General features: G+C 33.4%; 1 protein-coding gene across 8 annotated transcripts in view; it reads right to left on the reverse strand.

The window, feature by feature from the left end:
• Positions 1 to 18,011: 18,011 nt before the first annotated feature.
• The window catches only part of POSTN (periostin), a 34,369-nt gene continuing 30,155 nt past the window's right edge, over positions 18,012 to 22,225 (reverse strand). For 5 of the 8 annotated variants that reach the window (XM_059996059.1, XM_059996056.1, XM_059996062.1 and 2 more), the window contains 2 exons: positions 20,425 to 20,466; positions 18,012 to 18,869 (listed from right to left, as the gene is read on the reverse strand). In XM_059996059.1, coding sequence (XP_059852042.1) covers positions 18,832 to 18,869; positions 20,425 to 20,466 — 80 coding nt within the window. In that variant the 3' untranslated portion in view covers positions 18,012 to 18,831. The remainder of the gene's footprint in view (positions 18,870 to 20,424; positions 20,467 to 22,225) is intronic. The other 3 variants (XM_059996063.1, XM_059996064.1, XM_059996061.1) reach the window with 2 other exon arrangements.

Consider the following 22,225-nt stretch of genomic DNA (forward strand, 5'->3'; position numbering starts at 1 on the left):
TAATCAGTTTTGATAATGTGTATATAGGACTGTGCCAAAGGATATTTTTGTTGTCATTTTGCCAAATTATTTAAGGGGTGAAATACCTTAAAACATTTTTTTTGTTTTAATAGTAAGACCAAAAAGTATGTCACATCAAAATATGCAGTGATTCTTTCACTTGGATTAGCCAGACCATAAGGAATAACAGTGTTCCTCAGAAATGTGCAGCCGATTTTGAAGAAAATATGGTTATCATTAATGTTACATTTTATTTTCCTCCAATCTTCTATCTGGTTCAAGTAGTGAATTTTAAATTTTTGTTTGGTAAGTTTATTGCAAATGTGCCAAAATTTGACATCTGCAATTCTTAGTATATGCTATGTTAAGAGAAACAAAGTGTTCTTTTAATTAGGTATGATTTCAGACCCATAAGGAAAGCAATGAAGTAATTTTTTCCTGTTGCTTCCCAGGAATGGATATTTCCCCAGTTCAGTGGTTCTCAAATAGGTTGGCATAATGGACTTAAGATTCAGCTGGGGAATGTCTATAAATTGTAAAACCTTTTTTCTTCCCAATTCTCTTTCCAGCTTCCTTCTAGCTATTTTGCTATACTCTATGTTAAGAACAGTTGTCAGACATTGTGCTATATCTGGGACTACAAGGTTCATGAACCTTTGCTCCTGCCTTCCAGGACCTTCTATTTTCTTCCAATTTTGACAAGAAAACCAATGATATGATACAGTGGGATGAGGGCTATGATTGGTAAAATGTACTTTATGGAATCAGAATCCAAAACAAATGGATTAAGGAAAGCTTACCAGAAGAAGAGACATTTGAGTTGAGAGCTGAAAAATATTATCTAGATATAAAAGGGTTTTTTATGTGTAAGAGTGTATGTATTTATGGATATGATTTGAGTATTGTGATTATTGCAGAGAACGTTCTAAGAAAATATGTATTCTAAGCGTATACAAAAGTCTGAAGCAGAGAGTCAAATATATTTAATATGTCACTGTTGTTTGGAAAAACGGTGCATAATAAGTGAAGTGGGAGGAGATGTTCGAGAGGTAGGGCTGACGTGAAGAGGTAAAGTAAGGAGTTGAGCATTTATTCTGAAAGCTTCGGGATGACTTTTTATGATAAGATATAGTTGTACTTGGGATTTTGAGAGATACTGATAACAGAGAAGTAAGGCTTGAGGCAGTGAGAGGCTAATGTAGTAATCCGGATGAGAAACTATAGTAGAAAAAATTCATATCCAAAGAGAGGTAATGAAGAAAAAACAAAATATTGAATTCATATTTACTTCAACTGGATGTATAGAACATTTTAATGAGGTTTCTTCGATATGTTTTTAAGCTGTCTACCTCCCAGAAAACTTTCATTGACAGCTTGTAATACTGTCTTGCTTCCTATAATATAGAATCGTTACTGAATCATTTCAATAAAAAAATAAAAGCTTTTCCTTAAGAAATCACTTCCCTTGACTCCTCAACCCTCTCCAAGTACTGCCTCATTTTCTGTTCCCTCCAAAGACAAATTTTTCAAAAACGTTGTATATTTCTGCTGCCTTCGTTCTCTTACTTTTCATCTTTTTGTCAATCCATTCTTGGCTTCTGTTCCCAATACTGCCCTTGCCTAGGCCCACAATGATATCTTGTTGGAACATTCAGTGAGCACACTTCTGTCATCCTCTTTCTCATTGTCTTACCATTGATCAATGCATTCATCCACTCCGTTTTTGAAACAACCTTCTTCCCTTGAAACTACGATTTTGGTGTATCTCCCATCTCTGTTGCTATTCTGTCTCAGTCTCATTTCCTATCTCCCCCTCTTCCAGCTACTGAATCTCCAGCTACTGAAATTCTTCTTTCTTTTCTCTGACTTGTCTCCTAATCTAATCCATTTTTTAATTTCAAACAACAGCAATGTGACAACACATGTATAATTTGTATCTCCTCTAGTTAGAGTATCTGCTCTGAATTCTAAATTCCTTTGTCCAAGAATCTATTTGTTATATCCACTTGTATGTTTATAGAGGTCCCAAGAGTTATCAAGTCGAAAACTGATCTCTTGATCTTTTTTTTTCTCCCAGGCTTTCCTATTTTATTAAAGGGAGGGCACCATCACCCAGCCATTTGCTCAAGCCAGGAACCTGGGGATCATTCTGATGCCTTTCTCTCCTTCCACCTTAAACCCAATCCATTGCCAAGACCTGTCAGTTCTACCTTCAAAATATGTGTTAGAACCATCATCTTCTCTTCGTCTTCATTGCCACTACCTTTGTTCAGGCCACCAGGATTTCTCATCCAAATTGCCTCAGTAGCTTTCTAACTGGTCCCCACTTTTCTTTTATAGTAGATAGTATGCCAGATGTTCCTACCTCTACTTCATCCACAAAAAGCCTTAATGAATCTTTGCACCTACTTTCTGCTTTTATAAACAAATGGTAGTCTTTGTCTTCATAAACAGAAAAATAATACTTGCTCTTATACCTTCCTTTTCGTAAGTTGGAAGAAATGTTCCCTATTTGTCTTTACTTCTGCCTTCATAATCATCACCATACATTCTTTCATACTTGGATGGAGTACCTGTAAATATATTAGAGAATGAAATTAAATAACTAAACGTTAATTTTTATAACTATTTTAGTAGTGATGCATCATAGTAAAAATTTTGTAACATAAGAAGCATAATTTTACAACTAAAGATAATTATTTTTAAGATATTGCCAAAAGTTTTATTTTTGCCTATGCATACATATTTTACTTAAATGGATCCATGCTGTATATTCTTCGTAGTAACCTGTTGTGTAACATATTATTCTATTGTTCTTCTGATCATTCTGCCAGGTCCTTCAAAAAAATGTATCAAGGGCTTCCCTGGTGGCACAGTGGTTGAGAGTCCGCCTGTCGATGCAGGGGACATGGGTTCGTGCCCCGGTCCGGGAAGATCCCACATGCCGCGGAGTAGTGGCTGGGCCCGTGAGCCATGGCCGCTGAGCTTGCGCGTCCGGAGCCTGTGCTCCGCAGTGGGAGAGGCCACAGCAGTGAGAGGCCCGCGTACCACACACACACACACACAAAAAAAGTATCAAATCATTTTCTGCCTGATTATTATTCTAACAGCCATAATTTAACAACTCTCTTGAAGTCTGACATGAATGTTATTTCTCTTATATTACTATACTATATATATTTACATTAGCATCATAAATGAACCTGTAGTAAACATTTTATTAAGTGTGTAGTATGGTTCTCTGATTATTTCCTTTGAATAAATTATTGTAAGCTGAATTACTGGCCAGAGTATTGGCATGTTTCTAATTCAAACTGATCCGTCGGAAAGCTGGACCTATTTATGCTTTTACCACCAGAGTATGAGCGCACCCAGGTGAGCCGTCAGGATAAAGGTGAGGGAAAACAACCAAGTAAAACCACATCTTGCATAGAATGTTAATATAGTTACTATTATAAAATATTTTGTAACTTCTGTAATATGAATACCAAGTTAACAGAAAGTTAACTATTATATTAGGTGTGTGGTGACTACAGTCACAGCTTTCAGTGCTAGTTATTAGGGGGAAATGTCTAAAACTCATGAGAAACAATAGTATCCTACTAAGCAGACACTAACTGGTATAAGTCTAGCTTGTGACTTAATATAGATTTGGTAGTTCCTTGGAAATATGCCTTTGGCCGATAAGTTAAATCTCATGTTTTTGGTGGTGAGTGTTGAAAATAAATTCCAACAAGTATGTTCTAAACTAGGAGAGATCATTTCCTCTTTAAATTATATGATATACTCTATTAAAATATTTTATAACTGGAAGGATAAAAGAAGTTGATAGTGATTTTTTATATCACCAAGGTGTAAATAAAGAACCCCTAGGTATGAAAATAACAGAATAAGGCCTTGACAATTTTTCATAATTAATGTATGTCTTCATATGCTTCTTATATTGAGGGGTGATTTATGTCCTAAAAGATTAAATTTTGCTTTAAAAAATGTAAGAATCATAAATTAGACATGGCTGACATTTCCTTACCTGGATTAAGGAAACCTGTTTAGAAAAAGCAACGAAGGCAGGTACAAGGGACCTCAAGTAAAGAGGCTGTTGGTGCATATGATGGGCGCAACCTCTACAGTAATAGATCGAGCGGGAGTTACAGAAAACTCCAGCACCTTCCATCTCCTGCTTTGAGAGAATTCTGAACTATCATTAATCCTTTGGTACCCCGGAACTCAATTTTACCTAGTCGTATAAGTTAACAGAGCACCATACTATTAAGCTCTCATGTTGCTCAGCCAAACCTCACTCTCTCTGTGAAGCATGGACTCTCCTACGTTACCTTGCCCGTTCTCTGCTGACTTCAGTACAGAAGTCCCCAGCATGTTACACATTGTTGGACATTGTGGGAGCTTTTTCCTGGGAGAGGTCTGGCTCTTTATAAAGTCAAGTGCATTCTTCTTACCACAGTCTCCAGCCCACAGTGACTGGTCCAAAGCGTGAACACGTAAATCATGGCAGATCAGTTGATATCCTTTCCACGCACTGAAATATAAAACCATTCTTTCTTCTGGGGCTTATAGACTAATATTATCACTACCCATGTTCCATACCATGGATACAATCAGAGACAAAAACAAAAACAAAAGCCCAGGAAGAGCTAGAGCTTATTTGCATTGAGTTTCTTGTTCCAGTTCCTAAGGCTCTGGTCTGCAGCTCTTTTGTTGAAACTTGGGAGCTATTTGTTTATGCTTACTAGCATAAACTAATAATTTTATTGTTTGGCTTGACTTATTATGAGTGGTCTTTCCATTGTTTACAAGTTAGTGAATCTTGAATAATATACACATGAAAATAAAAACTAGAAAATTTAGTTGAAAAAGTAACGTGTAATATTCAATTAGATAATGTGAGAGCATAACATTTAAGTTTTTTCCTAGCTTCTATTTGTAGTGATTCATAATATTGAAAGAAATGGCGTATTGCGTTAAACTTAGTAGCATTCTGAATTCTGTGTTCATGCATTTGTATGTGCTCTGCGCACGAACTTGACAAGTATTTATTATTATGCTTATGAATAGATAACAAATGCAGTATTTGTAGACTAAAATTCTACAAGTTTAAGAATTGTCAGGAGCTTGTATTTGTGATTGAGTCTGTGTTGGTGAGATATGTTTCATAATGGGGCCGTCATTTTTGTGAAATTCAGTTGTTCATTAACAACACTCTATTAAAAGTCAAATAATCTGTCAAAACCCCAAAATGGTCATTTCAAAGTAGTATTTCTATGTGAAAGTTCGTCTTTCTGAAGGAAAGAAAAAGGCCATCTGGAGTTTCCAGAACTGTGTTCAATCTGACATTGATCATTAGCTTTTTCATTTTATAAACATAAAGAATGAGCGGGAAGATTCAGCAGGAAGCAAGTTCTTGTACATGGGAAGGGCTAGTATACACAGGATCTGAAGGTGGTTGGCTAATATAAAGAGACTATGAAGGAGAACTTAAATAAAACTTGTAAACTCTTAGATGTTTTCTTGTGACTAATAATGACCAACAGATGTGTACAGATGAGCAACAGCTTGAGAAGATTCTGACACCAATTTTTCCCTCCAAATTCCTTGCTTACAGCCTAATTGTCTAGAAATGGCTAAAGATAGAGAGAAATTGGACTAATGCACAACTGGAAACACTGTAACTTTGATTTAGGAGAAATTGTTGAAAAGTATTCAATAAAATTTTGAGCAAATAAATATATTTATTTCAATCATCACTCATTAAATATAACCTATGTGAAACACACCTAATTAGGAGCCACAGGGATGTCAAAATGAAAAAAAGTAGCACTGTCTCTAAAACCTGAGGTTTTATAGGAAAGATAGCACAAATATATAGCTTTATGTTTGCTGAATGAATTAATGCAGGAGAGATACAGTACGAGGTCGGCTATAACATGTGACAAAAGAGGGTTCCACTGAAGCCATATGTGAAATCAGAACAGGAATGGATGGTTTGCTGGGCACATCAAGAGGGGTACCATGGACAATATGGGACTCAAGCTGAGCCTTCAACATGAGGGGGAATGAAATGTGGTAAATATTTAGGAGTACTTCAATCAGTTGGTATACCCAGTGTTTGTCAAGTTTAGTGTGAGGTTTGGTTAATTTGAAGGGCATTGTGTATGCCTGATTAAAAGTTTAGACTTCCAGAGTTAAGTGAAAGTGCAAAGTTGCTAAGCAATGGAGTGACACCATCAGAGTTGAGTTTTAGGAATAAAAATAAGTTAGTTAATTTTTTAAACATGAGGTAAGACAAGAAACACTAGCAGTACATTGCCCAGTTGAGAAACTATTGCTATAGTCCAGAAAATAAATCATAAGCCTCCAAAGGATAGTAATGGGATTCAAGACCAGATTCAGGGAAAACTGAGAAAAGAGATTCAGTCTATCATATCATTAAGAGCTCAGACTATAAAGCCATACTGCATAGATTCAAATTTGATTTCTGCTCCTTGCTAATCTGGGCAAATTATTTAAACTCTCTGTGATCCAATTTCCTCTTCTCTAAAATAGAGATAAAAATTATACCTACCTTATAGAATTGTCAGGAGGATTCATACAAAGTTCTTAACAGGTTCTGTCATATGATAGGTGCCAAATAGGTGTTATTTATTTTAAAAATAATTCTTATTATTGTATAACTTTTGGGTTCTACTAGAAATGTCAGATTGTCTGGGTGGTGGTTGCTTATAAGTGTGAAATGGAAAGTCATAGAAAAGCTGTTTCCCAGAGTGAGTTCATTAAGAAAAAATATATACTAAGTATAACCAAGTGACGAACAAGAAAAATGGAAACATTTATTAGAACAAAGGCACAGGATGATGACATAGCAGTGGAAGAGGCAGTAAGTATATGACCAAAGAGGCTAGAAGAATGAAACAAAGGATTTGTGCAGTGCAGATGATGTAGGGCATTTTGGGAAACCAAGTCCAAGAATTAGAGATAGGTATTGAATTTCCCCTTTTTGATGTTCATCTCTTGTGCAAGGGCATGTCTACCTTCTTTAAGGTCTGCACAGGCTCCTAGTTGAAAATACATGTCCAATTAAGGAGATGACACTATGTTATTACTCCTAATTTTTGCTTTTTTGTAATTGTATCATCTATGCCAGCCCTTGTGTAAGGCAATGGGAGTATACATGTGACCCAAACATAGATCACTTTCATGATAAGGAGATGTGAGTGTTTTATGTAACGCAAGCTCTGGGATGTGTAAGAGAAGTAAGAGCATGAAAATATGATGTATGGTATGTGTAGTGTAGGCAGAAGAGGTGAAGAGAAGCAAAAGAAAAGCCTTGTGTTAAAATGAAGAAATTATTAGAGGGATATGCAAAGAGAAGACATTTTAGATCTAACAGATGGAAAAAAAAAGGTGGAGAGGAAAAGCAAGAAAAACTGAAACCATTGCAGACTGGAATCAATGATGAATAAATGAGGCAGTGAGGAGGTCCATAGAAGTCTGAAAAAAATGTTGAGCCTCTGGTATGTGTAAGGATTTACATGTTCCTTACCATTTACATACAAATCCCATTAGCCATGTCTTTTCAATAGTACATGTGCAAATATCCATTTAAAAAAGTTTTCTGATTATAAATATCAGTGATAGAAAGTGTATACCATACAGAAAATGATGAAAGGATTATAAAATACCTGTAAAACTACCTTGTTGATATTTTGAGTAATATTCTTCCAAAATTTTTGCAGTTATTATAAATAGACTTATTCACAAATTCAGTATTGAAGCTTAGTATGTGAAAAGCCCAGTTGTAGACATTAGGGATATAGCTGTGAACAAAACAGATAAAGATCCCTACCCTCACGGAGTTTATGTGAGGGGAGGGGAATACATAATAAACATCAAATATAACCAATAAATCAATAAAGTTTTTAGCATGCTTGAGGGTGATAAATACTATGGGATAAAAAAAATACATAGGGTAAAAGAGATTTTAAGTGCCAGGATCGGATCAGTCTGCAACTTTAGATAGGGTAGTTAGGGTAGATCTCATTGAGAAGGAGACATTTGAGCAACTTCTTGAAGATGAGCAATATTTTATATATTGTAAATTATTATACTGTATATATATTATACTGTATAAATAGGTTTATATGATACAATTTCCTTTTAAAATTTTGGACAGTATAAAGTTTTCTGTCTTTAAACACATTTAAAAAGCTGTCGTAATCTAATCTGAACATTCAGGTTATTTAAAAAATGTTTTTTGTGGTTATATACGATGTTAATGTTGGGGGAAATGGGTGAAGGGTAAACAGAAACTCTCTGAATTATCTTTGCAACTTTTCCCTAAATCTAATATTATTTAAATAATAAGTTCATTAGAAATATTTTTGTTATTGTAAGAAATATGAAGACATTCACACCCAGAAATCTTCGTACTTAAATACCAGTGTAGTCTTAGGAATTATTAGATCAGTGTTGATATAATTTCAAGCTGTTGATATAATTTTCAAAAAGAATATGCCAGCAATTCTCCCATGTACTTCCATTTTCATCAAAATTTAGTATTATTTTTAGATTGCCCAAATTTAGTATTACGTTTTGAATATTGGCTCTTTGGAGATGGTTGTATTGTGGTTTTTATTTTTGGCAGAATAGGACTGAGTAAACACTGAGTTAGTTTCCTGCTGCCACAGAGACTTGTGAGCATGGATATAGAACCTTGTTCCCAAGGAGGGCGCGTGGGCCAAATGGCCAGGACGAGGTGGGAATGTGTACACCTTGGGTATACTGATGAGCACTGAACAGCAAACAGATCCAACTACATCTAAATAGGAGTTGTCTCCAATTTCCATGTGTATACAGGCAGTCCAGTACCTTTCTTTATACCTTGAGATTACTGTACTGCAAATGCCAACTGGAACTAGAGACTATGCTGGATATCTAAGAAGTAAGTGGAAGAAAAGCATATGCATTCAAATCTATATGTCTTGAGAATATTTACAGTTGACCAAAGATTAAGTTTTCTGCCAATCATAATGAATGTGACTAGAAATAGAGACTAAGTGATCAATAAGACAAATAAATTCTATTTCTTAGACACCTGAATTGAAGGCTTTAAAACCTCTTATAAACAGTAGCACCTTTAGAAATGATGTTTCAAATTGGGCTATAGTTCTACAGATGCAGTTACCTGAGGAAGACTGTTCTCTCAGCCCCCATCACTGGCATATCCAGTGTTTGATAATAGTTTCCAAAAAGAAATGAATGATCATTTCTTATGTCTTACTGATTATATGCAAATTGTGTAGAATTAATGTTACTTTAATTAATACATTGGCATTCCTTTCCTAGTGCTGAAAGCATGTGAGAATTCTAAATTACTAGAAATGGATACAAAGTTATCAACTAATAAGCAAATCTCTTCAAAGCAGGGATTACATTTGTGTTAAAGGGACTAATTTCTACAAATTATTTAGTTCCAACCAGGTGGAAAATTATGAATTAAGTATGTGATTTGTGTTTAGTGTAAAATTACAGAAATATTTCCTAACTTGGAGTCTATTCCAAAGGTTGGCATTTTTCTTTCTGTAAAAGACCAGGTAGTAAGTACTTTAGGTTTGTGGTCTATCTGTCTCTGTTGCAATTCTTCAACTCAGTCCTAATAGTATGAAGGAAGCCACAGACAGTATATAAATGAATATACATGTCTGTGTTCCAATAAAACTTTATTTACAAAAACAGGTAGTGGGCTGGTTGTGTCCATAGTTCGCTTATCCTTTGGCTTACACTCAAACTAGATTAAGCTATTTTGGGTTTGGTAGAACTCATAATTACTGCCAAGATTATATGACTTTTGTATTTAAGGGAATGCAGTGGGTTAAGTGTCCTATTTCTCTGACCTATGCAAAGGCATGGCTGTAAACAGGAAGATAATAAAGGACTGAGGAAATTACCTAAATAATTCATGCATAAAAGTATTTCTCATCAAAGACTACTGTAGCATAAACTGTGTTAATTTTTACTTCAGTCTTTTCCTACTCTTTGCATTAATTTTTCCAATATAGTTCCTATGTTTGGCAATAAAACTGCTTAGGCAAAACGGTCATAGTAAAACAAGACCTAGGGATTTTATTTTCTTTATATGCTCATTTTCCTGAAGATGTAATTACATTGGGGCTAAGAAGATAGTGAATACCAGAGAGTAGCTTTGGGTCTGCAGAGATAACAATGTAGTAGTTAGGTATGGTTGCAGCAGGTTCTTTGCTGTCTTTGATGGTTGCATTTGTGGACCCAATCCATCTAAAGTGTGTGAGAGATGATCATTTTATTGTAGTAAAAGAGAAGCAAACAGAAATTGTGGCACAAATATTTGAAACTCAGGTATTGGTGATATATAATGAACTTAAGAAAAAATTTAATTGAGCTCTTCTAGAACAGGAAAATTAATGATTTCAATTTTTTTTTTACTAAATGGTATATTGTTCTGCCATATTAAGAAAAAAATCCAGGTTGATTTTTATAATAGAGCCTTAACCTAATAAATAGTTTCTAAAGTTTAACAAAATTAAGTTGGGATTAATTTTCAGGAATAATTCATTCAGGAGGGACTTATTAAAATTCCTTCAACTGAGCTGGATCCTTAATCTACACATTGTTTACTGACCCTGTTTCTGTCCAGTTTTTTTTTTTAATTCTCATGGATTATTTCTTATATTTTCAAGCTAACTGTTCTTACCAACCCCTTGAAGATTGTAATTATGGAATTTTTTGATTTATCTTTCATGAAGTTCCATAATTACCTTTTATGTTTCAGATTTTTTTCTGTATTTCCACAACTTTTTGTGAGACCTCATTAAAGTTTAAGAAATTCATTAGTTAATGACTTTATTGCTAAAAATGAAAGTCATCCAACAGCCTTATTGACATATGGTCTAAGTTTTCCAATTGTTGTTTTTAGAACCTAGGTTGGCTAGAAAATTACTACTCTTTTCTCATCATATTGCATAGAAATCTCATCAATGAATATTTAATGTTTGTAAGACATTACAGACATTAATGTTTGTAAGATGTTTTGTAAGACGTTTCAGAGACTCTCAGAAGTGAAGACAATGAGGCTATTTTCAATTAACATAAATAAGTGCTTAAAACTTTAAGAAATGTTATTTTCAGAGTTTATAGATAAAAAGAAAGAACTGTTCAGATGAATATAAAAAGAAATCTCAAGAAATAAAATTCAATTACCATTTTCCTTTAGACAATTTCTTTTTTTTTTATTGTCTCTCTAGCATTTTTTTAACATCTTTATTGGAGTATAATTGCTTTACAATGTTGTGTTAGTTGCTGCTGTATAACAAAGTGAATCAGCTATATATATATACATATATCCCCATATCTCCTCCATCTTGCATCTCCCTCCCACCCTCCCTATCTCACCCCTCTAGGTAGACATAGACAATTTCTTATTGGTGTATATGTGAGTGCATGTGCACGTTGAATAGCAATGTTAGTAGCTGTAAGATATTTCATCTTGAATTCTTTTTCTGTTACTTATGATAGATCTGTGTGCATCCCATCAACATGTTTCCATCTGGCTCTTCTTATGATTAACATTTTCCAGTTGGCTGCTCCTATTTAGAGTTGCAGTTTATGATTATGAAATGGAATTAATATAACTAAATTAAATTAGAGAAGATCTTGCACTTGCAGGAAAAATGGAATAACATGAACCAGATTTACTCTCCTGACTAAAACAATTTAAAAAAAAAAACAACAGAGAAAAATTTCCAAAGAATGTTCTAGAATGGTGCCTGGGCATCAGGCAACGAATGACAGTGATGCCTAAGAGTCAGGAAACAGGTGAAGTGAGCTCTATGATTGTCCCAGTGTTATGTTCTGAAAGACTTGTCAGGTTGAAGTACAGGAAGGGAGAATCCAGGTGGAGCCTGGCTGACTCATGGAAGTGATGAGATAGAGCTGAGTGTAAAGGGAGACTAAGAAGGCTAGAGTTCACAGGACAGAGGACCAGAGTAAAGAGAGCTGCACAGAGAGAGAACTTTAAAGATATGCAGAGGGCTTCCATGAGTATTCAGCAGGGTAATCATCAGCACATGATTAGAAATATTAGAAAATTATTAGAAATAATTTATTAATTAGTAATCACATTAATATTAGAAAACTAATAGAGAACAGAGGAAAAAAACCTCTGAAAAGATTAGAGGAAGCAGTACCTCACATTCACACAAGGCCTAGAATAACACCTGTTCCCACCAGTCAGATTGGAAAGCCTCATAATTCACTGGGCATTGGGAAAAGTACTCAGAAGGACCATGCCTAAATAGCAGGGAATAATTAGCCTCAGACTATACAGATTGGGCACTGCCTAACAAATCTTAGGGGCAAGACCCGAATGGACTAAACTGTTTCCAAGAAACTTAACTACATCCTAGAACAATATTCAAGAATATTTGTAGGAATGCAAAATATCTAGCATCCAACAAGAAAAATTTACAGTGTCCAGGAACCAATCAAAGTCTACTAGCATGCAAAGTTATATATGGGGAATAATGAGGACAAAATTCAATCAGTTAACTGACTCAGAGTTGGCACATTGTTAGAATAGCAGAGAACTTTGAAATAGTTACCATAATTATATTCCATATGTTCAAAAAGTTATGGAGAGACATGCAAAATATAAAAAAAAAAGCCAAATTGAATTTCTAGAGATGAAAACTATAATGTCTGAAATGAAAAATTCAGGGAATGGATTCAGGGTCAAGTTACACATTGCAGAAGAAAGGACTAGTGAACATGAAGACATAAAATTAGAAACTCTCTAAAATAAAAACGCACAGAGAAAAAAAAATTAAAAAAAGAAAAAAGGGTAACAGTGAGCTATACAACAGCTTAAAAGTAGTCTAATATATGTAGTTAGAATCCCAGAAAGGAGGGGACAGAACAAATCATTGATAACTGAAGAAAATAAAATTTGATAAAAATCCTAAAATCACAGATCTAAGAAACTGAATACATCCTAGGAACAAAAACATAAAATAAACCACCCCAATCCACATAATAATCAAAAAGCAAAAAGCACATATTAAATACAGAGCAAATAAGAATGAGACAAGCAAGAAAATAGTGAAGTAACATCTTTAAAGCATTATAAATTTAAAAAAGGCAATCTGGAATTGCATATCCTGCAAAAATATTTTTCAAAAACAGAGACAAAATAATGATTTTTTTAGACAGAAAAATTCAATTTATCGCCAGCAGATCTGCACTAAAAGAAATGTTAGGAAGGGGAAAATGATACCAGATGGAAATATAGATCTATACAAAGGAACAAAGAACATGAGAAATCATCACTACACATGTAAATAGATACTTTTCTTATTATTTCAATATCTTAAAAAGATAATGGAACTTTTAAACATATTTAGAAAGAAAATTAGAAAGTACTTTGAATTTAATTTAATTTTTAAAACATGTGAAATGTTGTGAGAGACCACTAAGCAATACTTAGTGGGGGAATTTATAATACTAAAGTATGGTATTAGAAAAGTGAAAGTTTTTAAGTCAATGACTTCAGCTTCTACCTTAAGAAATTAGAAAATCAAGATCAAATTAAAACCAGATAAAGCAGAAGAAAGACAATAATAAAGATAAGAGTGGAAAATAGTGAAATAGAAGATAGGAACACAATACAGACAAACATACGAAATCAAAAGCTTATTTGAGTAAATCAATAAAATTGATTGATGGCTAGCTAGACTGGTTAGGAGAAAAAGAGAGAAGACGCAAATTTCCAGAACTGGGCATAAATGAGGTGACATCACTAAAGATATTTAAAGGATAATAATGGAATATTTTGACCAACATTGTGCCAATAAATTTCAAAATGGTGTAAAATGGACAAGTTCCATGAAAGACACAAACTACCAAATCTCATTCAAGAAAAAATAGATAATCTGAATAGCCTTATACTTATTAAAGAAATTGGATATTTAGTTGTTTCTTTAAAGAAAACTGCAAGCCTTGATTCTATCAATTCTATCAAACATTTAAGGAGGAAAATATTATCAATTCTATACAAAACACTTTCTAAAAACTGAACAAAATTCTTCCCAACTCATCTTGTGAGATCTACATTACCATGATACCAAACTCAGGCAAAGAGATTACAATAAAAGAAAATTATAGACCAATATCTCTCATGAACATACATGTGACAACTTTTAAAGCTTTCATAAATTGAATATATCATGACCAAGTAGAATTCATCCCAGAATGAAAGAGATGAATGGAATGAAGGATTTACATCCAAAACATTCAAAATTAATTCCATTCAATTCACCATATTGTCAAACTGAAAAAAGTCAAAAACAAAAACCCACATGATCATCCCAATAGATGCAGAAAAATCATTTGGTAAAATTCAACATTCATTCCTGATAAAAATTCTCAGCAAACTTGAAATAGAAGTCACTTTCTTCAACCTGATAATGGAGAACTATGAAAAAGTAGTGATGCTAACATGAAACTAAACATCATACTTAAGGCTAAAAGAATGAATGAATGTTTTCCCTCTAAGATCATGAAGCAAAAAAATGCCCACTCCTGCCATTTCTATTCTAAATTATACTACTATTCAATTTCAACCAATGAAGTAAGGCAAGAAAATATTAAAGGTATTAAGATGGCAGAGGAAAAAGTAAAATTGTCTTTATTTGAAGACAACATGTTTGTCAATGTAGAAAACATGATGGAATCTACAAACAGTCACTAGAACTAATAAGGGAGTTTAACAAGTTTGCAAAATACAAGATCAATACACAGAAAATAAACAGTCAGCAATTGAAATAAAAACAATGCCATTTATAATACCATCAAAAATATCAAGTACTTAAGAAAAATCTACAAAAAGATGTGCAAGACTTGTACACTTAAAATAATGAAACATTGGTAAGGTAATTAAGGAATACCTATACAAACAGAGAGATATATTTTGTTCATGGTTTGTGAAGATTTTGATTATCCCCAAATTGATCCATAGATTCAACACAATTTCAAAGTCCAGCAGATATCTCTTTTTTTTGGTTGAAATTGCCAAATTGATTAAAAAATTCATCTGGAAATGTAAAAACTTAAAGTAACCAAAACAACTTTGAGAAATATGAGCAAAGTTGGAGTACTAATTCTAACAGATTGATTGATTTATTTCAAACCAGTCATTGTGACTTTTCAATTAAGATAGACAAATAGATTAATGGAAGAGAATAGAAAGAAACAGAAATATATACACAAATATATGGATTTTTGACACAGGTATAAAAGGAAATCAGTAGACAAAGGATAGTCTTTTCAGAAAATGGTGCTGGAATAATTGGCTCTGTATAGAAAAAAAGAAGAACCTCGGTTCATACCTTGTACTATAAACAAAAAGTAATTCAGAATGGATCATATACATCAATGTAAAACCTAATTCTAATAAAAACTTCTAAAAGAAAACAGAAAATTTTTGTGATCTTTGGTTAATAAAAGATTTCTTAGATATGACACCAAAAGGAAAATCCATAAAAGGAAACAAAAGAAAATAGGCTTTGGTATCTTCAAAAACAATGCTAAGAGAATGAAAAGTTAAGTCCCATGCTATAAGAAAATATTTTCACCTTATATAGCTGATAAAGGACTTGTATCCATGATATATAAGGAACTCTCAACTCAATAATAATTTTTTAAAAAACAACTCAAAATTGGCAAATGATTTGAACAGACACTTCACCAAAGAAGATATACAAATGTCAAATAAGCAGATGAAAAACATACATTAGGAAAGTGCAAATTAAAAGCACAATGAGATACCACTACACACCTATTAGAAAACCTAACATTAAAAAGACTGACCATGTCAAGTGTTGGCAAGAGAAACAGGAACTCTCATGCACTTCTGGTGGGAATGCAAAACAATGGAACGCCTTTGGAGTATGATTTGGCAGTTTCCTAAAACTTTAATCCTATTCCTTTCGTCTGGTCCTGCCATTCCACTCCTACATATTAATCCAAGAGAAAGGAAAGCCAGACAAAGAAGAAGCCATGCATACTATGTGATTCAGTTTATAAAAGGTCTAGAAAATGCTGTGTCTATAGTGACAGAAAGTAGATCACTGGTTGCTTGGATACTACGGTCTCAGCAGAAATCTCTATAAAGCGATATTTCTCAAAGTTAGGATGGTGGACCTTGTGCATCAGGATTGACTAGAAGGGCTTATTTTAAAATTCAGCCTTAAATTTAATGCCACTTATGCAGAGGATGGTTAGAAGAGGAGCTGAAATAAAGTAGTGCAGAGTAAGCACAATTTCAAAAACAGATGTGTTTGCTCTATTCAAGTTTATACTTGCTGGGTAATGGGCATGTTGTAAGCTGATTGATGGCCTGATTTAAGAGTACAGTGCAAAAGAAGTAAGAAAAGTTACGCAAAGTCATTGAGCCTCATGTTTTTCTTATGAAACTGGAGATAATAAGACTCTTGAGAATTTTTAAAGGAATAAATATTGTGTGTAAAACACATACTACTCTGCAGCTTTGATTTGTAGAAAGTGTCCCAGGAAGATTGATATCTATCTACCTATCTATCTATTGATCTATCTACCTACATATTTTAAATTCTTATTTTGAAGTTTTAAATTATTGTTTATTTTCATATGTTTTAACCTTCTTTCTTTTTATTTGTATTTATTTCTATTTTATAAATAATTTCTCTTTAAATTTTATCTTTATATTTGCATATGTCACTTGGCTGTCTTTTCCCAGAGATACATGCTAGATTTTTGTATGTATACTCTCAAATACTGATTTCTTTTCTCCTATGGTACAAAAAAACCCATCAGGGCCTTAAAATTAAAGGTAACAGTCTTTAAAAATATCCCTCTGTTTCATCCCTACTGTCTCTGATGACCATGTTCAAAGTCGAACTTTGCAACACCTGGTTCATTATCAAATACAAACCCTGAAGGGAGCTAACTGAATGAATCCATATACTCTTTGTTCTATTCAATCAACCTGTGATCTTCCAGAGGATTATTAACAACATGCTGTCTGTCTGGAATAGCCATCTGTGTTAATGATGATGTAGTGTATTCTACCAGCACCACCTTACGTAACCACTTCCTTTGAATCATTTTGGTTAAAACACAGCCACACTCTGTCCAGTTTAGATTGCAGTCCAAAGATTCTCTACATGAGTACTGAGTTGGTAGGACATTTTGTTTCTTGGCAAGGGCTCTAAATGCTAGGCATAAATCTCACCACTGTCCAGACTAGGAAACATTCTGGAAAACCCAGGCTACCCAGACTTCCGCAGTTAGTGGCACCATTAGAACTTTATATCTCACTTCCTTACCTCAATTGCTCCTCAAAGAACCAATGCTTTTCAGCTACCTCAAATCTTTTCAGATCATTTAGTATTACTCTAGGGCTGAGCCTCTGATCCAAGAGGTATCTTTAGTTTGGTCTTCCTCAGTTTTATAGTCTCTCAATGACCAACTTTCAATGCATGATATAATTTATCACACTATCACAAGTCAGTTTCTCAGCAGTATGGGTTCTATTCCCTGTCTGCTCTTATCTCTAGTCCAAGATAAGGATGACATTTATTGAGATCTGAGTAGATCAAACTGATCTCTTTATCATTCTCAGCAAACCAATATTTTTCTGCCCCTCCTTTTTCATGTAGTAGACTCTTATGTTACTTCAAGTCTCTGTTAAGGGCATCTCTTTGGCTCCTTCTATGTTAGCCTAAGCCTAGGAATAATTAACTGAGGTATTTGTGCTCCTGTAGTGCTGTTTATTCTTCTATTATAGCCCATGGTACATTGTGGATTATTGATTTGTCTTTTTACCCTTTGAGGACAGTAGTTGTCTAATTCTTCTTTTGAATCCTCATAACTTAGCACAGTTCCAGGGTTATATTATGTACTCAGTTGATGTTTAATTATTGCTTCATTGTATAATGATTATTTATATATCATAATAGTTTTAAAAATTTGAAAAACACTAAATTCATTCAATTTCCTTTAATGAGTATTTGTTATATATAAAAAAAGAGGTATAAAGTCCTGTTCCCAAGTCCAAACCTCTTATTAACTTAAACCTTGAGTTTTTTGAATTACCCACTTTGAAGTAATTCTTTTTATACCTGAAAAATGGATTTAGTGAAATGTTTGAGATAAAAATATGTATTGCAAGAAGCATAAGACAAACATTTCAAGAGTACAAAATTAGTTGTAGAAATAACATAATTTTCTGGTAAACCCACATTGTATTACAAATGTGCAAACCTTTTTGATACAAAAGTTTTGGTTTTCTTATTTTTTTTTTTATACTGAGCACCCATTTTTATTTATCCATTTCCCATTGAGAGGTAACTCCTTGCATGCATTTTATCTATCCATTATTCAAGGTTCAATCTTCTCAAGGGGATAACAGCTCACCACTCTGAGATTTGAACTGTAATTAATCCAGTGGCAAGGATTTTCTCTCATGGATTCCAGAGTTAGCCAGAAATTTTAATGTCAAGATGTAAAAGCCTGTAAGGTTGTTACGTTTCCCTCAGATTCTATCCCACAGGAGGCTAAGCCCACAATTTCCCTCCTGTTTCTCATTCAGAAAAACAAAATACTATATTTGCATTCAGAATTGGTCAGTGATTGCTTTTTTGTGCTGGTGGTTCATTTCTTCACGTCAGCATGGCTCTCATATTTTTCCTTTAAGATCAGGTTGTTGATTTAGGGCTTTGTAAACTTTGTTGTCTGGTGTCTGGATTTTCACTGAGGACGATCTTCCCTTGATCGTCTTCTAGATCCTGATTAGGAAGAAGGGAGAGCATATAGATTGTAAATGTGATGAAACTATAGTGTTTAAGAATATGATATTTTATGCATAACTATATCTATAAAAGACCATCATTTCTTATTATAATAAATGTTAGATTGTTTTCTTAATAATATATTCTGGTTATGATGATAAAACCAAGTCCTCTTTTGATCAAAGGTATATGAAAATAATAATTTAAAGTGATGATTTTAGTTCCTTAGAAAATTTGGATGAATTTTCATGTTTAGAAGAAATCTGTGATAAAGCCTTCAGTTAAAAATTATGTGTACAACCTAAATGTCCTGCGTTAGATGAATGGATAAACAAGATGTGGTACATATATACAATGGAATATTACTCAGCCATAAAAAGGAACAAAATTGGGTCATTTGTAGACATGTGGATGGACCTAGAGTCTGTCATACAGAGTGAACTAAGCCCAAAAGAGAAGAACAAATATCGTATATTAATGCATAGATGTGGAATCTAGAAAAATCTTACAGATGAACCTATTTCTAGGGCAGGAATAGAGATGTAGACATAGCGAATGGACATGTGGACATGGGGTGGGGAAGGGGAATGAGGGGCTAATTGGGAGATTGTTTGACATAAATACACTACCATTTGTAAAATAGCTAGTGGGAACCTGCTTTATAGCACAGGGAGCTCACCTTGGTGCTCTGTGATGACCTAGTTGGGTGGATGGGGGGTGGGTGGGAGGGAGGTCCAAGAGGGAGGGGATATAGGTATACATTTAGCTGATTCACTTCATTGTACAGCAGAAACTAACACAACATTGTAAAGCAATTTTACTCCAATAAAAAAAAAATTATGTGTACAATTGAGTCTTTAGTTTCAAATGTCTAGATTGGACTGAGTTAAAATCAGATATGCCTATAATGCATTCATAAGCCTTCAACTTCTTTTGACTATTAGTATATAATTATCTTAGAAATTCCAAATATGTAATTATTTTAAGTTCCACAAGGGAAATCTTTGAGTTTTGAATGCATCAGAATGTAAGGTAACCTATGTGGAAGATTAGAAAATGCACATAAATAAAGTTATAAAGAAAATTATAGTGCATGGGTGATATATACATGTATATAACCTACACATTATATCAAAATTTTGTACATACCTATATTAATCATTTTCTATATGTGTACAGTAGATACAGTTTTGAATTTACTTTTGTCTCAAACTGTAGCCTCATTTTAAATAATAGTTTCACAGAGTTCAGGTCTACCTGCTACCCATTTTTGCTCAACTCTGGTATTCAAGGGTTTCTTTTCAAATTAATTCTACTTGAGTCTACCTCAGTGGTTCAGTATATCTAGCACTTTACATGAGTATAATTGCCTTTCTTTTAACATTTGTTTTTCTTATATTCTATTAATAGTGAAAGATTTATTTTCTGATTCATATCATCAAAATACTTTGCTCAAAATAAAATATATTAGAATACTCTCCTTTTCTTTGGTTTGTCTTAATATAACAAAAGGTTTGTCATATATGCAAATTACCATAGTCAATATATTTACCTTGAATTCTTTTGTTGGCTTGTATCTTCCTCACAGGTGTGTCTGAAATTAAATAGCTTTAGTTAAAAATACTTTGAAATTATGACTAATATGAGACAGGAAACCATAGTTGATCAGAAGAGTATAAAGTTTTAAATAAACATCATGTAAACATGTAGATTTCTTTTGGAGTAGTGAGACTTTTGCACTGGCAACAAACAGACATTTGTTTTCCATATATCATAATGAATGTTTACTATTTGCAAAACATATTGTTTTATTATGGCATGTAGCACCCCAGATGATGTTCCATTGTTGCATGGAGTGACTTACATGACTTTTTCACCCTTTTTATGAAAAGCATCACTTTATGATGAAAGGATGTCTAACATTCTATAAAGTTTAGCAGAAGAATCTTCCCAGAGATATCCACTCATTTTTTCCAGTCATTCCTATTTGTGATGTATCAGACTTCTGCCTCTGTAAAATTCTCATTGTAAATTAATCTATGATCAACTTATAATACATGAGGACAACAAAATATCATAACTCTAGAAATATACCAGTAAGCAATTCAGGAAGTGTGTGCCAACATACTCCCCAATTTAATTCCAATCCTACAAGACCATTTAAAAGTTAAGTAGCTAAAAATAATAAAATCTTTCTTATTTTAGAATTTTAAGCGTCTCATAACAATGCAGTTTTTTGTTGTTATAGTTGCAAAATACTTCCCAATTCCTCATTTTTCTTTTAAATCATTGACAAGACCACTTGGTCAACCTAAATTCACATTTTCACTCTGTCGTTGGACATTTGAGATCAATGAATAAGTGTGGTCCCTATGGCGACTTTCTTTCTCTGCTTACCTTTTTTACTCCAAGTTTTGAATTCTTGATTTTTATATATCATCTATACTCAACAATGAAGTCAAAATTTTTGTTTTATATATATATTCAATTCCCTGAAATCCCATAAAAAATGACATGAGACTATCACCAACAGTATTGTGGGCTGTATAATATCAAGTTTAAAAAAAAGGGAAAGAAACATTAAGCATTTTTTGAAGAATTCTGTTTCTGTCTACATAGCATATTTCCAACATGTCTTTTTTCCCCCCAGAATATAAGATACATAACCATTTATCACACTATATTAATACTATAATAAAATACAGAACTAGAGAAAACCTCATTAGATTGGATTAGTGAGGGAAAGTTTATGTGAGATAGAAAAGTCTGAATTATGGAATATGCTCCAGTTGATATATTTTTCTTAACTTCAGGTTTACTTGGTCACAAAAAATGGCTTATAAAATGTTGCCATGAAAAGATGGATCCAGTCTTTAAGCAGTGAACAAAAAGCATTGTTTATAATGGACTTATTAAATTCCAAAGAGCACTTATTATGCAATTTAAAACAATATTTTGACATTACTTTTCAAAACAAGCACTTACACTCAGATTTTCTTTTATAAATTTGGCAGCATCCAATTAATATTTATCCAATTAACTAACTTGTTAATTTATTATTATTTGGCTATGATAAAATCAAAATAAGAAGTGTTCATTGTGGCAAACAAACATCTCTGGAAGAAAAGCTTGATTAAAGTGCAGAAAACCAGATTTGCGCTCAGTGGCCCTCTGCCATCTCAAACTGAATGACACTTGTATTAGGTCGTGTTTAGAGAAGCTAAATATGGCAAGATAAATTAATCATTGAACAATCCCACAAAAATGCTCCTCTCCACCACATGTTTCCTGAAACATACAAAATGCTTCAGCTCACTTATTTGCAAGATTTTTGCATTTTTACATGGCTATGA

The sequence above is a fragment of the Delphinus delphis genome, chromosome 18, assembly GCF_949987515.2.
Source record: "Delphinus delphis chromosome 18, mDelDel1.2, whole genome shotgun sequence".
In the NCBI taxonomy this organism is placed as follows: Eukaryota; Metazoa; Chordata; class Mammalia; order Artiodactyla; family Delphinidae; genus Delphinus; species Delphinus delphis.